Here is an 18,367-nt window from a genome sequence, read left to right on the forward strand (position 1 = left end):
AAAGCTCATTTGGCTGCACTTCTCCCGTGTAAGCAGTTCGTTCTGCACTCCTCTGGCCTGTTTTCAGCAGACAACCGGCTGAAGCCCGCTGTCGGCTGATGTCACACAGATCAGTCCAGGCTTGGGAAAGTTTGTGACCATATTGTCGGGATGCGCCCACATGCCTGGACTGGCATCCAGGTCAGCCTGAGCCGACCACTCCCACCCCCTCCACAGCCCAGCGATCGAGAGGGGGGGGGGGGTCAGAGCAGAGAGCAGGGACCGACAGTCACCAGCTCCCTGCTCAGGGAGATGTGAGAACTGGGCGATCAGCGGTGTTTGATCGCTCAGTTCCCCTTAGAGACGGTGCAGGACCGCTGCTGCATCCACCTAGGTAAGTATGATTCTGCAAAAGACTAAGTTCTCATACTTCTCTTTTAAGAAAGTAAATTTTCATGTGTCTTAAATGAAGAGGGGGGAAGAAAAAAAAAAAAAAAGTACAGTTACATGGAACAGACCAAGCAAGGCATTAATACACTAGCTGGCAATTAAGTGTGTTGCACGTTCTGCCCAAGAATAAGTGTATTTATATTTCAGTGAATTAGTTAAATATCTGCCATTATTACAAATGAGAAAAGGAAGAGGTTTCCACACACAGGAAATGCGCTGACAAGGCCAGGAAGTAGATAATGGAAGCCTCTAGGTAGCAGAGGACCGCTCTACCACTACTGCTACTTGCAGTAACAGGAAATACAAGGCAGATGTTAAAGGCTTTGCTTCACTCACTTAAACAACACTATCTGGCACCAAGCTAAATGAATCGTGCACAGATTGACATCTCCAGTCCACAGAAAGCACTGTATGACCTATGGATCTTCTGACAAATATTGCTGAGAAAATTGTCTGTGTTCCATGTGAAATTATACAGGACTCGAATCTGTTGTTGTTGGGCTGCAAATAAATCAGAAGAGACGACATCCATATTTCTGGAGCTTTTCTTTAGGATGAAAACCCCTCCAAACAGATGTACCTTTTAACACAACACAAAGCCTAGCACAGCTGTGATTCCCACATCTGCAGCGATGATTTGTGCTCAGCCAAAATCCCCATTTGGAAAGCAGATCTGTATATGTTTCGCATCATCTAAATTGGGGTTTGATCCTGGCAAATACAGTCAACATCTAATGTAGATAAAAGTCTGTTCTATTTGCTGCTTAATTGTTGAACTAAAATTTTCAGAGCCTGGGCAATTTAAACATCGGTTACCTTCAACAAAAACCACATCCCGAAGATCAGATCAAGAGATTCCAGCTCTTCTACCTATATATTACAGGTATTTACAGAGCGCCGACAATTAATCCAGCTCTGTACATATTGTACATTTATATCAGTCCCTGTCCTCAATGGGCTTACCACCTAAAGTTCCTTACTTGCATGCATATACTAGGGCCAATTTAGACAGGAGCTAATTAACCCACCAGCATTTCTTTGGAGTGTGAAAGGAAACCTACACAAGAACAGGGAGAACTTGCAAACACTTTGCAGATAGTGCCCTGGACAGGATTCAAACCAATGACCACAGTGCTGCCACTTTGCAAAACTCAACTTATACAACAGTATTTTAACTTGGCCCTGCACCCTTCCACCACCACAGCCATCTCTATTAGTCAGTTCCCAGTCACAAGCATCCACAATAAAGCCGGGTTGGATAAATCTTTCCGAAAGTTTAGTCTTGCTTTCTTTTCTGACAGCGGGTAAAATGGATCAATAGGCTAATGAGCAATTCTGAGTAAGGGTGTTTCACATGTAACTCCAGGTTAAAAAGAAGCAGCTTTTGTAGCAATATTCATCTTCAATTGGTTTGTTGACTCCCGCAGTAATTAATTTCTGCCACCAGATGTTCACAGTCTTTAGGGTTGAATGACAGCCAGCATTATTCAACCCACTTCTGCTGAACTCAGGCGGTCATAGACCCACCACCTGGGAGAATGTCATCATGTCAGACTTCAGGGTACACTCCACTGAATGGCACTCATGTCATTATGTAAGCACCACATGTTGCCAACAGAGCAGAAGTAAAAAGGACTTGTGACATCACCACACTACTTGTCAAAAGTTTTAGAACACCCCTATTTAGTTTTAGAACACCCCTATTTTTCCACTTATTTAAATTTACAGTTTAATGTCTCAATATACTCTGAAAATAAAGCATAGAACAAAAACAATTGGCAATCAAAATGAAATCATGGATTTCTTTCACAAAAAGTCATCTCAGTTTTTGGCCCATCAAAGTAGCCACTTTTTGCCAATATATAACAGCCGAGCACACAAATATTGTTCAGAAAGTTCTTCCCAGTACTGTTGCAGAAGTTCCCACAAATGTGTTGCTCTTGTAGGTCGCTTTGCTTTCACCCCTCTGTCCAGTTCAGTCTAAATCAGCTTGATGGGGTTTATGTCTGGTCATTCCATGATTTGGAGCCTACCGTCTTGTTCTTTTCGTCTAAGGTAGTTCTGGCACAGCCTGAAGGTATGTTTTGGGTTATCATCTTGCTGTAGGATGAATCTCTAACCAACTAGGTATATTCCAGAGAGTATTGCATGGCACTGCAAAATGCTGTGGTAGTAGTTTTGGTTCAGGGTGTCATGCACTCTGTGCAAGTCACCAACTCTGGATCCAGCAAAAGAGCTCTAGACCATCATGCTTTCTCCTCCATGTTTGACAGTTTCCGTCACACGCAGAGGAACCATCCTTTCACCTACTCAATGGCATACAAAACTCTGCATGATGGACCAAAGTTCTAAAATTTTGATTCATCGGTCCCATAAGACCTACTTCCAGGAGTCGATGCTTAATGGCCCAGGCAAACCTTTTCTTATTTTCAAACCTGCAACTCAAAGTTTTCTCTTCACAGTTGAAACTGAGACTTGCTTACTTCAATCAGTGTTAAGCTGTGCTTGATGCTGTGACGTAAGTTACGCAAGCTGTTGCCTCTCAGAAACTTGTTTTCTGCTATGGCATTGGGTCTGCCATACCTCTTGCTGTAATGCCCTGAACACACGAGCAGACTTTTCGACCGGACTGGTCCGACGGACCGAATCCGGTGGACAATCTGACCGTGTGTGGGCTTCATCTGACCTTCTGCAGACTGTTTCTGTCGAAAATCTGACGGACTTTAGATTTGGAACAGGTTTCAAATCTTTACGTCGGAACTCCGCCGGACCCAGTTCCTATTGAAAAATCCGCTCGTCTGTATGCTAGTCCGACGGACGAAAACCGGCGATTGGGCAACTATTGGCTACTGGCTATGAACTTCCTTATTTTAGTCCGGTCATACGTCATCACGTAAGAATCCATCGGACTTTGGTGTGATCATGTGTAGGCAAGTCCGTTCGTTCGAAAGTCCGTCGGATGTTCGTCGAAAGTCCGTCGGAAAGACTGTTGCCAAAAAGTCCGCCCATGTGTACACGGCATTAGAGTTTCCAAGTGCCTTTGATGATATAGGAAACTGTACTCACTACCTTGGCTATTTGTACAATTTCTCTAACGGAAAGACCTACATTTTTAACGGTTAGAATGGTCTGTCTTCCTTTGTAAATTGCCTTTTTTCTTGCCATTTTAAGAGTAATATACTACTTCCTGCAGTATAATATTGTCCAAATATTGCTTAAGAGTGGGCAGTAACAGTCTGTTTCAGTATTGCTTTTATACAGAGAGCTTGTAAGTAATCAACAAATGTTGGGACACCTGTAGGAATTGTTCGTATTAAACTTTCAGCCCATGTTCACATCATACCGTTTTGATATGCCATTTGACATGTCAAATCGCCGCCTATCATCGCCGCCTATTGCCAGGAATGGCACTGTCCGAATCGGTGTGACACCGCACCGATTCCCAAAAGTAATTACTGCACCAATTTTGGTGACTTCGGGGGCGATTTGAATAGACATCTGTGCATGAACCCGCACAGATGTCTGTCAAATCGCCTCCGAAACTAGATGAAAATGCTGGTTTGAAATCGTGCGAGTTCAGCTGAACTCGCACGATTTCAAACCGGCCCTCAGTGTGAATGTGGGCTCAAGACTTAATTTACTTATAGGTGCAAAACAACTGAGTTGTTAATCCATTACCTCTTCCCTGAAAAAGGCCTTAAACTTTTGTCACCTCTGGCAGTTTACCACACATAGCACCACAAACCAAAAACAATATTATTAATTTTTATCATGCAAAGCAAACTCCCCCATCCATCCATGTCTCTATACTTTATTTTGTTGAGCCATTACTTTGAAAAACAACCCCCTAGCATTTCTGGCCATGGCCATCTTGGGTAAGGGCAAATTATTCATGTAGCATTTACTTCCTGGAAGCAATCGGCCCTTAGCTCAAGCATGCATGCAGGAAAGTGTGCTTAGCTGAAACCCCCCCCTTCATGAAGACTAATGGGATGTATGACATCATTTGCCTGGACAAGAAACTAGAAAGTGACTGAAGAAATGTAAAAAAAAAAAAAAAAAAAAAAAAAAAAAAAAGTACATATGATATACTTTCCTATCTATTTACTAATGCTAGCAGCATGAGGATTAAAAATAATCAACATTGATTAAGAATGAAGTTCAACTTTAACTTTGTACCATTTCAGGTTATTAACTGGACTTGAACGGTTTAGCTTTCAATAAAAACTGGAAAATAGGGGTGCGCCAATTAAGGCATTCTTCTGCAGTAACCCCTCCTAGTGAAATATGTTATCACTGTACATATCCATATATGTGTAAATGATAGTCATATTGTGGACTGGATAGAGTTCAAGTGATTTATTTGAGAAGAGTCATCTCAGGTTCACATACGATACACCACACATTAGCAGGCATATCGATTTATAATGCACCTTCACCATAATTTACTGGCACATCCAGATTCAGAAGAATTGGTCAGGTCTGGATTTCTCCTCAAGTCATGTCATCTGAGGATATCCACAACGTTCAGTGTATTTATACAGCTGCAAATGCCACAAGATTTACCTGTCTCTGAGCTAGGTTCAGCCAATGATTTCCAACAATTACCTATGGAGACCTGCAGTGCTCTTTCCCCAATTTGCTGCAGATGTAGCAAGAATTTGCCAAGGATTACGCCAGATTCTTTAATTTGCATTTACAGACATTAGCCTTGTACAACATTCACTAGAGGGCTTTAAAAACATGGAGAATACTTCCAATGACTACAGGATAATGGCCCTCAAGTGATGACAATAACATACATTGCTACAGAAATTTCAGAACCATAAAATGGACTATTGTTTAATGATCAGGAAAGAATCGTTTGGGTGCACTGTATGGAATATATGTACAAAAATGCATTTCTATTTATTACACAAAACATGAATACAATTTTTCTTTTTTTACCTTAATGCATGAATACAGTATATGACACGTGGAATGTTTTTTCGATCGTAAACATCGGTGGTCTCAGGATAAAATATCTGTAATTGCACATCAAAACAGGAAAAAATGTGCGACTCCAATTATAGAAACTTAAACAGTTGTATGTGATCAATTAAAATACTAATTTTGTAGCAAAATACCATTTACATTTAAAAATTTGAAACACATTTAATAACAGTATGCTGCTTAAATTTAAAGCATGTAGAAATTATTTTCTAAAGATTAAACTAAAGGTATATGCTAGTCTATGGGCTAATTCAAAGGGTATTCCATTTTATATATGGAAGGGTAACCCTCCTACTGCTCTTATAAATAGCAACACTGTTTGCAGCTTTTATAAAGCTGGATTCCATCTAAATTGAAAAGGTTCAATCACTTGCTGAGTTTTTACACCTCTTCAATACCTCAGCAAGAGATCAAAAGACTCTGCAGGAGTTCAATTCCTGGGCTGTCCATTTCATTCAAAATAGAAAACCCAATGGAGCTTGTTAACAATGACTTGATGCATTAATCACATGGGGTTCATGCAGACTAGGTGGTACTCTTTTAGTACAATAAGCTAGCACTGTGGCCGATTAGTTTAGATTTGGGTTTATGTACACATAGTTTTTACTATATCGTTACTAAAGCTTTCTTACCTTAGGCAGTCCTATTGATTCCATAGCCCGCAACCACTGTACGGTGTTATCTGTATGCCGAAAATGTAAGCCAGACCGCTGTTCAAAAAAAAAAAAGATGCATAAATGTGCAAAGAAAAATAAAATGTATAAATGCACAAACCATAATCCAGCTCTTCTATGTATTCCTTTCCATGACAATAAATCAATTTTCAACTCAGCTGTTGCAGTTTGTTGAAATCTGTAAACTGAGCTACCGCAAAGCATTTTAAAAGGCAGGCTAGCAGTGGGAGCCCAGCTCTAAGATTTTATGTGAGAAAGAGTACCTAGTAGAGGAACAGAATAGTGCTCAGCATGGGTTCACCTGTGTCCTACAGTTTACTCCTAATCCTAGAGGCGTGGCAGTGCCAAAGATCTGAAGAGGGCACATCACCCTTCCTATACTTTTGTAGGTGCACAGTGTGGCAAGGGCAGGTTGATTACAACATTATCTGCTCACTTTAAAAACCTTTGGATAGAGAAAACACTACAAATCTGTATTACAACTATATCTCCAGCCTGTCATGGTAACCACTGTGACTGGCTTTTGGAGTGGACTGTGGACTGGCCTTTTTCCTACTGATAATGGGCCCTGACTTTTGAGGTGGCTCTGTTCTTTGGGAGATGTGTGCCTGGGGGCCCTTTGGATTTAAGTCCATGTCTCCCCAAAACACACAGACTCTGAGATCCGGAGGACCTGGCTACAGATTTGGGGCCACTGTGTTTTGTTGGGGTATAGACAGCCCAAACCCCCTTCTATACTCAGAGACTCAAAGCAGATGATTATAATCAGCTCAAAACAAAGTGATGCTGTCCCCCCCTGCTGTTACGTGTAAACTGTTTATTAAGATATTATGTGTTTACTGTTAAGTGTCTTTCTCCCATTGTTAATCGAGTCACCTATTGTTTTTGTCTGTTGGCTAATCCTCCTGGAGGTTCCTACATGAGGTGATTAGTCTTGTGTCAACTTTACCTCGTTACCAAACCATTGTGGGATGTTTACCCCAATGCGTAATATTTGTTCTTATTGTTCATGTGGTGACTGCCCCCATGTTTAAAATGTAATAAAACCTGTGTTTCTATTCAATAAAGTTAGTCCTGTTTCACTCCACATTGGCTCTGTCTGATGCTTGGGGTAAAATTACTATATTCTGGTTCCAGAGTGGAGGAGATACCCAGTTGGGGTGTCAGGCAGTCCGTCACAGCCATTTGTCAGTAAGTGCTCTTTAAAGTAGACTTGAACCGTAAAAGTGAAGAATTTCTACGCAGTACCCTGAAAAATTTACATTCTATCCTAAATGTTTCCTGCAGAATTACAGTGCTATTGTTTTCAATCAGACAGACCCTGTCTGGTACAGTTACAGTAGATAAGAGGTTCAACAAGGTATAACCCTGTGCACCACAACCCTGTCAGAATTATAAAAGATCCAGATTAAAGTTTTCTGAAATAGAAGACCATTTATACTCCAGTAGATCATATTTCCTACCTTCCCCTTGTTTCAACGCTGCAGCCTCTATAGGCCTCTTCTGCATTCCGCATTTCTGGGAGTGTTGGAAGCTGGTGTCCCTGTTTTACACTGTGGTTCTTTTCTCTGAGCCTATGTCACTGACAAATCCTCACACAGTGGGGAAACACAGACATCCAAAACTCCCATAATTGTCCATTGCTGAAGAGTCTGGCAGATTGTAGTGCTGGAACAAAGCAAGGTAGTAGACACCGGCTCCCAAAGATGGGAGAGCTTTCTAGTGCAAGGCTAGGCACAGGATATTGTCAAATTTGGCAGGGCAGTTGGCTATGGAAAGAGCAGAGTGGCAGATGGCGGTGGCATTGTGTGGCATTTAAGAGGTGATGTTGGCATTGTCTAATCTGAATCTCAATGGAACGGTTGGAAGACTGGCTGCCCTGCTGATAGGAAGAGGGCAGTGGTGACTGGTCACCTTTACAGGAAGTTACAGGAGGCAGATTGGCTGTCGTCTTGTGTATCATACAGTGTGTAATATGACATAATATTACAAAACACCATAATAGTCATACAGTCAGCTGTATAGCAAACAAAAAAAAAATAGAAATAGGATGATGGAGGAAGACTTTTTAGCAGTTAACAATCCAACACCACTCTAGTCTATTGGCATAAGACGTTAAAGATTTTATTTCATAGCGACTGTACAAATACAGTCAGAAAACGCTTCAGATATATTTTTAGTGTCGGACATACCAGCCCATACAGCAATCTGTATAGATCAAAAGAATAACCTCTGCTCTCACATACATCCTGGGAATTCTCTGCTTGTAAAATAATAAAAGTCAAAGTTATCAGACTGATCAGAAGACTGCAGCTGTCTTGTACAGGTTGTCCAGAAAACTTCTGGCTTTGCAGTAGTGCATGTCTTAAGGTCGTATAATAACTAGTCGAGGTAACAAAGGGAAATATTTCAGAGAACATCCACCTGCCATACTATGAACTCTACAATAATCTGGGGCACAATAGCTATGGCACTAGTGAAATGTCAGAGCTGTGTCGGGAACCATCCAGGATGCCATGGAATTGGGTCAGCTCCTCCTGGCATTGAGAGCACAGGCAGCTTCACAAATTACTTTAGAAGAGAGGATAAGCAGGTTGGCAGATACACAAGAAACTTCACAGTATTTACTGTGAAGAAGCTCTCTAGACAATGGCTCACAGATAAAGACCCGTCAATCTTCTATATTATTTACTATTGCCAGGGATAAACTATATATTCATTCAGCCACTCACTGCAAGACATTCATACAGAGAATAGGAATAACAAAGGCAGAATAAGGTAAATGTTATGCCAAGATAATAGCAGCAGTACTACATAATTGCCCCCGACTAAAAGGACCACAGAGACTGTCAATTATGTAATTGAAATTAATAAGCAGATTAAAGTAAAAATTATAAGGCCAACCTTTGATGCAAGTAAATGCATATTTCCAGCCCCTGGTGCTATTAATTATACCATTCCAACCTCTGTTGCTTTGAAAATATAAAGCCATAAGCCAGCCTCTGATGTCAGTAACAGCAGGGTGCCAACCCTGGTATCAGCAAATGTAAATGCCAATTTCTTATGCATGTAAAATGTTTTGCCAGATGCTAGCATGAGTCAGTAGCCTTTAGTCTAGTGCTAGTAAATGCACCATCACAGTGGCTAGTGCTGGTGTCTTGCGATTTGGCGAAGGACCCTCCCCCCCAGCCTACTGATTGGACAATAAAGGAGCAACAGCACACTGATGATGTCAGGCTTGTGCTTTATCCTCCTGTAAGAATGTTCAGTGTTAGACTGACAGCACCCTGCAAAGTAGAACCTTGTGTTGGTTCAGAATGCTAATTCTTCATCTCACTAAATGCTGTGCTGAAGGTTACAGCAGGCTAGTAAACAGGCAGAATTGATGTACTTATACTAGCTCACTATAGATGAAGCCTAATCTCCAGCACACAAGTTCTCCCTCCTCTGGGAACTGTCTCCCCCATACACCATCTAACAAAGTTCTGGAGCTCTGTACACCATTCCAAAGGGTAAAATCAACTTTATTGGCAAGCACATATGCACACAAACACACCACCCACGATCCTCCCTCTAACATGTTTCTCCCGTTATTTTGGCTTAATCATAGGGCAAAATGTATACTAGCTGTAGTAAAGAATAAATGTACTACCTTTTTAATAAAAACATAAATGAGTTGTTTAAAGTGCCCATTTAATACAGCAGGCTAGTGAACAGGCAGAATGAATGTACTTATATTAGCTGTAGTTAATAATAAATGTAATACTTTTTAATTAAAAACATAAATGAATTAAAAAGGATAAGTATGTCTGAAGCCATCTTGGCCCTACGTCTCCTATTGATCACAGGAGTGCCCTTCATTCTGCACACTTTTGACCCATTTTTAGCTGACAGCAGGCTAAAGCTTGCTGTTGGCTTACGTCACTTAGCTGGTCCAGGTTCTGGAAAGATCTAGACTTTACAGCCAGCATCCACCCAGATGTATGGACTGGCATCTGGCTCTGCCTCTAAGGCAAGCCGAGTCAACAGGGGACAGCTGCAGCCATCTGGGGGAGAATGATTGGTTATTTTTTGGTATTCGTGAACTTCTCTTTTGAACCATCCATTGCAGGAGCACATTTTTGTGGGGTTTCAAGCGCCTAGCTTTCCTGGATGGCAGCGGTGGGGAACATGTCACTCACACATCCTAGATGACCTGGAAGCCAGGGCCAAGGTTTCATGAGGATTTTTTATTTATAGATTCATTATGCACATGTGCTTTTACGCTATGTGTATATAGGGAATGGGGGCTGTGAATAAAGTGAAACTTCCATTTTCTTGAAGGTACACTTTAAAAGGTTCATTCAATTCTTCCTGCAATAGAAAATGCTGGTGCAAGCTCCAGTGCACAAATTAGACAAACATTAATACATTTTAATATGCCTGACATAATCACAATGTCATTTTAAATTGCATGCCATTCTAGGGCCATGTCATGGTAGCAACCATCTTGCTAGTGACTAAGACACCAGCAAGAGGATTACTAAAAAAAGCACTTCTATGGCGTTGCACCCTTCCTAGCCAAAACACTGCAAAATCTCACTAAGCACAAAAATAATTTTCAGGTCTCGAAAAAAGATAATTGGTGTCATGCTTGAGATTTTACCAAGTAGAACTGGCCTAAAACATTACAGATACCATCAAAGGGAGGTCAATCAGCCACATCTCCAGCAACTCCTAGCATCCTATCAAGGAACCTTAAAATAGCTTCCGTAAAAGCAGAGTGTACTATTGTGTGACAAAAGGCCTTAAAGTGTTGGTAAAGGCAGGAGGATCTTTTTTTATCTTAATGCATTCTATGCAAAATCTAGTGGAATCAACTGCCTTCAGAAGCCACCTAATTAGCAAATAGAGTCCACCTGTGTGTAATTTAATCCCAGTATAAATACAGCTAGACTGTGAAGCCCTCAGAGGTTTGTTACAGAACCTTAGTGAACAAACAGCTTTACGGAGGCCAAGGGACATATCAGACAGGTCAGGGATAAAGCTGTGGAGAAGTTTAAAGCAGGGTTAGGTTATTAAAAATATCCCAAGCTTTGAACATCTCACGGAGCACTGCTCAATCCATCATCCGAAAATGGAAAAAGTATGGCACAACTGCAAACCTACCGTGACATGGCCAGACAAGGAGAGCATTAATCAGAGAAACAGCCAAGAGGCCCATGGTAACTCTGGAGGAGCTGCAGAGATCCACAGCTCAGGTGGGAGAATCTGTCCACAGGACAATCATTAGTCATGCACTCCACAAATCTGGCCTTTATGGAAGAGTGGCAAGAAGAAAGTCATTTTTGAAAGAAAGCCATAAGAAATCCTGTTTACAGTTCGCGAGAAGCCATATGGGGGACACAGCAAACATGTGGAGGAAGGTGCTCTGGTCAGATGAGACCAACATTGAACCTTTTGGCCTAAAAGCAAAACGCTATGTGTGGCGGAAAACTAACACTGCACATCACCCTGAACACAACACACCATCCCCACTGTGAAACATGGTGGTGACAGCATCATGTTGTGGGGATGCTTTTCTTCAGCAGGGACAGGGAAGCTGGTCAGAGTTGATAGGGGAGATGGATGGAGCCAAACACAGGGCAATCTTAGAAGAAAACCTGTTAGAGTCTGCAAAAGACTTGACACTGGGGCGGAGATTCATCTTCAAGCAAGGACAACGACCCTGAACATACAGCCAGAGCTACAATGGAATGGTTTAGATGAAAGCATATTCATGTGTTAGAATGGCCAAGTCTAAGTCCAGACCTAAATCCCACTGAGAATCTGTGGCAAGACATGAAAATTGCTGTTCACAGACGCTCTCCATCCAATCTGACAGAGCTTGAGCTATTTTGCAAAGAAGAATGGCCAAAAAATGTCACTCTCTAGATGTGTAAAGATGGTAGACACATCTCCAAAAAGACTTGCAGCTGTAATTGCAGCGAAAGGTGGTTCTACAAAGTATTGACTCGGGGGGCCCGAGTACCACGCCACACTTTTAACATATTTATTTGTAACAAATTTTGAAACCCATTTATCATTTTCCTTCCACTTGACAATTATGTGCCACTTTTTGTTGGTCTATCACATAAAATCCCAAAAAAATACATTTATGTTTTTGGTGGTACCACCACAAAATGTGGAAAATTTCAAGAGGTACGAATACTTTTTCAAGGCACTGTAGAAAGCGGCTTGCTGTGGGGCAGTTGGCAGGAGGGAGGGGCCAGGAGCCCTGGCAAGGGACCAGAGAAAAGGAGGATCCAGGCTGCTCTGTTCAAAACCACTGCACAGAGCAGGTAAGTATAACATGTTTGTTATTTTTAAAGAAAAAAAAAGGAGACTTTAGTATCACTTTTAAGGTCTGCTTCATAAAGCACTATGCAGCTAAACAACTGCCCTAAGCAAAACGGTTAAATTGTAAAGATTTACAGAGCAGTTATATGCTTTTATTAAAAAGCTGGGAAAAAAAATCGACATGCATGAGCTGCCTTCCAAGTAGTAAATGAAATTTCTTTTAAGATAGACAAGATACTAATATATGAATTCTGGTTGGTCTCCCCACCCAGTTTCCAGTGTAAATTATGTTGACTGTACCTTCCTACTGCAGACAAGTAGATGGGTCTGCCTCGCGTTGGCTGGCAGGGATTGACCCAAGGCAGACCCACCAACATGTCTGCATCAACAAGATTCAACCATTTATAACAGCAGCAGTGCAGGAGATCTGACAAGGCCACGTATCTTCAATTTCCTGACCTAATACTCCCCTACTGCCAATATTGTAGCTTTTCCACTGCTGATTATGCAATACTGACAGCTTTAAATGCTACAAGGATTTTCCACAACCCCAAAATTGCCCAAAAAGTGTCAGATTTGCATAACTTCTCATGACAGGCAACACATTTTTAAAAAGATTGAGAGCAAAAATGAAAAAAAAAAAAAAAAGACAGGCAAATACCTTAAACCGCGTTTGCTCCACATCATAAATTTTCTTTTCTGAGATCATCTTTGGAGCAAAGAACCTTCCTAACTTGGCAAGGTAGACTCCATTTCTTAGACCTTCTTCCAGCTCTGTGGTTGGGGGCAGCTCTTCAACCAAACAGGCTTCTATCCACCTGCAGAAAACCAAAGGGCAAAGTTATTACCGGACAATATAGCATCAGATTAGTTAAAAGGATCATTTTATAGCTTGCATTTTCCTTTGCCAATTTAATCATATAACCCAGGCCAGGTGCAAGATATGGAACAATGAAAGAGGGAAGAAAAAAAAAAAAACATTTCTAATACACACTTGAATATCTCAGCATGTGTGTTTAATTTAACATCCATGGAAGCCAAACGTGTCCAGGTGAACTAAAGTGCAGTGGAAGAGTGAGTTGTGAGTAATCGCTCTGGACAGCGCAGACACTGAAGATGGAGTGACTGCTTGTATTCCCATGAAACTGTATGAAAAACAGTCAGGTTATTTTAGGAATATAAAACCTGCACAGAATTGTCATGATTCAGAGCCTGTGACTATTCAAGCATTATAATGTGATAGACCTCAGACTTTGAGACTTAACATAGGTTTCTAAAAAATCTAGAGTCAGCTTAAAGTGGTTGTAAACCTCAGACATGAAAAATTAACAAAGTATATCTCTCTATAGTGTGTACTTGTCTCAAATAAAAGTTTGTCTGCTGATTTGTTCCTCTGTTATCAGCATGAATCACTTCTGACAAGTTTTCCTGACACCAAGAGAAAAATGGTGACGGAGAGGGATGCTCCAGCTGATTGACATCCTCAACTCTGTTCCTGTGTAATGGGAAGGGGGGCGTGGGTGTCCTTTCCCTCCAATCTGCGCTCAGAGCTCTCTTCACCAAGCTCTGCTGAGAATGACTTCAGCGCTCCACCCCCTTTTTTCTAAACTCTCAGACAAGCTTTATAAATCCTGGACTTTGAACAAATGTAGAGAAAAGATGGCTGCAGGTAAACAGATGTAGGTTGATTTGTTTCATCTCTGTGTATCACCTGAGGATAGTCACCTAACTAGTTATATGCAAGGGTTTACAACCATTTGCGGATTCAATAAAAAAAAAAAAAAAAAATCAGTCCGTTCTGATATATAGCACAAGACAAAATTTCAGAGATCTGTCCCCTGCCCTTCCCTCCCCTCCCCAAAATAAAGCCCTGGCACACAATGGCTGACTATTTAGTTCAGATAAGTACTTATCACTAAGACTGTCAGAGTCCAGATTCTTTGTACAATATCTACAAACCTAGAACAATGAACTTCCCCCTACCTAGCTAAAACAAAGTTTTCTCTCTAGAAAGTGTTCCTACAGGTCAGGTACAAAAAATATTCTTACTAGTCTATAGAGTCTAGCATTCTCCTTGCACTGCTATGCTTCCATGCCACCTGTCTTCCTTCTGTTTTTTATGAGCATGTGCACCGTGGGATTGAAATTGTGCAATACTTTGCCCTTCACTGAAACACTGCCTTCTAGAATGTGTGATATGGACATCCCAGAAGGCAGCTGGTAGCCAATTTCTAAGTCATCCTCGCCTAGGTGAGAAATTAAGAATTGGCAAGCTGCACCACAATTAAAGGTATTGCCTAACAATGAGATGAGGATGAGAGGAACTTAATTTTGTAGTTAAAGGTCTGCTTAAAGCCATAGTGGAGGTGTCTTTAAAGTGGTTCTAAAAGTTAAAAGGTGTTTTGTCTTAATGCATTCTATGCATTAAGGTAAAGAACCTTCTGGGCACAACTCCCCCCAGCCCTAACTTATACTTACCTGAGCCCCATCTCAATCCAGCAACGTGCATAAGAGCAGTGGCTCCCACAGGTCTCTCTCTCCTCAATGGCTCATACAGCAGCGGGAGCCACTGGCTCTTCCTGCTTTTAATTACAGCCAGTGAGCCAATGAGGAGAGCAGGGGGTGGGGCAGAGCCACGTTGTGTGTGTGAATGGACAATGTCCTTTCACAGGGGCGTGGCTCAAGAGGCTTGCTATTTGGGGCACTCGGCGGTGGGGGGAGCCAGGACTGCCGATAGGGGACCAAAAAAGAAGAGGAGGACCGTGGCTGCACAGAGCAGGCAAGTATAACATGTTTGCTATTTTATTTTTTTTAATTACCACCTTTAAAATCACCGTTATATTGGCTATAGAGCCGAACAGACCGATAAAGACATATTCTTTTAAATGTCTGTAATATACTGTGGCAGCTATATTTTTTTTTCTTTATTTTGATTCTGCCAGCAACACACTTCCTGTCCCTGGGTGACAGAGCATGCTCACTGTACTATATCTATTACAGCAGTTTATACAGCAAGACTAGAAAGTAAGTACCTCCACCTTTCCGTATCTTCACAACATATGGATAGCAGTTCTGTAGTTCATGGAAATAACCTGGGTGCACAAGACAGTACTGGATTTTTGGCAAGATCGGAGCTGTAGTGTCACTGTACTGCTCTTGGGAGGTGATCAGGATTATTTTTTATTTTTTTTTTAAACCCCCGACTGCTTATTACAGTGATGATCACTGAAATGGTGAATGGCACCCATTCATGTGCAATTGTGTACGATTGTGATAGCTGTGATTGGTCACAGCTATAACATGGTACAGGTTCACGGTAACTGGTCCTGAACCATGAGATCACTATGACCAGAGAGATCATCACAATAGTACATAATGAAAGCCAACAACTGACATGTGATGGCTGTGATTGGTCATGGTAACTGGCCCTGAACCATGAGATTACTATGACCAATCACAGAGATCACCACAATAGTACATAATGGCTATAAATGAAAGCAAACAACTGACATGTGATGGCTGTGATTGGTCACAGCCTTCACATGATACCAGGGCCATGTACAGCGGCAAGGGACAACAATCTGTATTCCACTGTGTCCGGTAGACACATCGGGTAACAAAGCGTGCCTCTGTGTGCCCCCTAGGGTGCATGAGTGGGAAGACGTTATATGACATCCAATTAGTGCTGGCAGTGGTTAAAGTACAGATCTGCATGACAGTCAGTTAACAAGCAATATCAGAACGGGAGGGTAAGAATGTCAGCCTTCATATTTCTCATAGCACATTTCTTGAAAGGGTCAGAGCTGTCTATAATGAAGCCACTATCATCCTTCAAGAGAAATTCAAATGATATAGTATTTCCAAAAATACACCCAATGCGGATTTAATAAAACTGAAAAGATAATAAAATATGGGTAATTGTTGCCCACAGCAACCAGTGTTTTTCCTTTTTTCTTCTTCTATAAAATTAAAAGGATAAGTACAGCCAAAGCTTGTTTGGCTGTACTTCTCATGTGGATCACAGGAGTGGAGTTAGTTAGTGGGGGTGGACAGAGCAGACAGCGGTAACTGACAGTAACCAGCTCTCTGCTCACTGAGAGCTGAGCGATCAGCGGTGTTTGATTGTTCGGTTCTCAGTCTTAGAACTGGCGGGGGACAGATGCATCATCAGACCGATTTTACATCCACCCAGGTAAGTATGATGTAAAAAAACAAATACAAAACTTTTAAAAGGTGAAACTTGACTGATTACTATTGGTAATAACTTCACTTTTGTTCTGTCTCTTTTTCCTCTTTAACGAACAAGCCTGTTATTCTGATCAACATGTACTGTAGGTCATTTTTTTTTTTTTTCTCAGTGTATATTTTTTAAATCTGTAATCCCCAGACTTTGATCTATATTACACACTAGTGGGCCAACTTCTTTCAGAGACAATCAATCATCAAGAAAAGAAGTAAAGAACAGACATTTATGGCCGGTATCATTTTAGAATGTCTTTACCATGCTTCTCCAATCCTCCTCAGATTTCTGGTAGCAAAATAAAAGACTGCTCATAAAAACAGGATATGCTGAGCCATCATTTCACTCTGATCAAGGTTTTTCTAAACGTGTGGGAAAAAAAAAAATCACTGATCGCTCATTAAAATTCAGAGTATGCAGAGCAGGCCACCCCATGTTTCAGTACCAGCTTTGGCTTTTACTGTTCTCCCCGGCTTTAACAAACCGATACTTGTGGCCTTTCACAGACCACAAGGAAGGTAAATTGAGCCATAACAGTCAGCACTAATCTTCTACTGATCAGATTTCATTAAACTGCGATCCTGTACATGCTTCTTGTGGCCCCATTCATTTTGATGGGGAGTCATACTTGTAGCAAACTCCAGCAGTTCTGAGGAGCATGGCTCTCCCCACAAGTATGAATGGGGCTCTGGCATGTAGTATGAAGAGAACTTGGCAAGGATGCTTTCAGAAGAAAGGGCGGGGGTCACACAGTGAAGATCACTAGAATGTGGATGAAGGCAAGTATAGGACCAGGTAGGCTGCACCCAGGGGACAGGGCATTCTTAAACAATTTGTATACCAAAATGACAGTTGCCCTTTAATATTACCATAACCTGAAATAACTCATTTACAATCATTTCCACCTGTCCTGTAGCATACAAACTAGAAAGCCAACTGGAAATGTAGTCCCCTTCATAAGGGACATAGGCCTAAGAGCCCAAGTGCAAAGACCTTGTCCCTGATGTTCGAAGGACACCAAATCTTTGACATACTTAGAATGATAAATCATGGAATCAATCACTTCAGTATTTAAAATAAATCTTCCCAACATACACACACACACCTGAACCTTCATTTATTTATTTAATTTTTAAACACCTTTTTTCTTTCTTCTTCTTCTTGTGCCCTTCCAGCACTTCCAGGATTCCCACCTAGGTAAGAATGACATCCCAGTCACCTGCAACCTCTTGGGTCATTGACGTCACATTAGGATGCCTTGGTGTACTCGCCTACTCTCCAGCACTGTGACTACTGTCTCATACAGGTTCCTCAGCCAGACCCCTGATGATGGAAATGTATCGCTGTGCTTCATCAGGGGCCCGGCTGTATCTTCTGGTTCTTGCAGCGGCCCTCCATCGAAATGCTGCAGCACATGTACATCATCAAATGGCTAGCTTCAAGAACCTGGAAAAGACAGCAGCCCCTTATGACATATTTAAAGAAGAGGACGATGCTGGATCTAGCATGCAGTTGTGAATTACAGAAGGGCAACACTGGATTCGCTAGACAGGTATGCATTTTGGGGATAATCCAACAAACAAGGTAGGAGGGGAATAAAATAAAATTACAGGGAAAGGGGTGAAGATTTTACTTCAGCAAAATACACAAGCGATTGACTGTTAATGTGTATGGGTAGCATAAGCAACAGAAGTTTTAAATGTTCAGCATCCAC

General features: G+C 41.5%; 1 protein-coding gene across 2 annotated transcripts in view; it reads right to left on the reverse strand.

Annotated features, from left to right (window-relative positions):
* IQGAP2 (IQ motif containing GTPase activating protein 2) overlaps positions 1-18,367 on the reverse strand; it is a 375,241-nt gene that overhangs the window by 200,081 nt on the left and 156,793 nt on the right. For both annotated transcript variants that reach the window (XM_073623999.1, XM_073624006.1), the window contains exons 3-5: positions 13,075-13,231; positions 6,054-6,131; positions 5,377-5,453 (exon numbers count right to left, since the gene is read on the reverse strand). In XM_073623999.1, coding sequence (XP_073480100.1) covers positions 5,377-5,453; positions 6,054-6,131; positions 13,075-13,231 — 312 coding nt within the window. The remainder of the gene's footprint in view (positions 1-5,376; positions 5,454-6,053; positions 6,132-13,074; positions 13,232-18,367) is intronic.

This window comes from Aquarana catesbeiana, linkage group LG01 (assembly GCF_042186555.1).
Source record: "Aquarana catesbeiana isolate 2022-GZ linkage group LG01, ASM4218655v1, whole genome shotgun sequence".
In the NCBI taxonomy this organism is placed as follows: domain Eukaryota; kingdom Metazoa; phylum Chordata; class Amphibia; order Anura; family Ranidae; genus Aquarana; species Aquarana catesbeiana.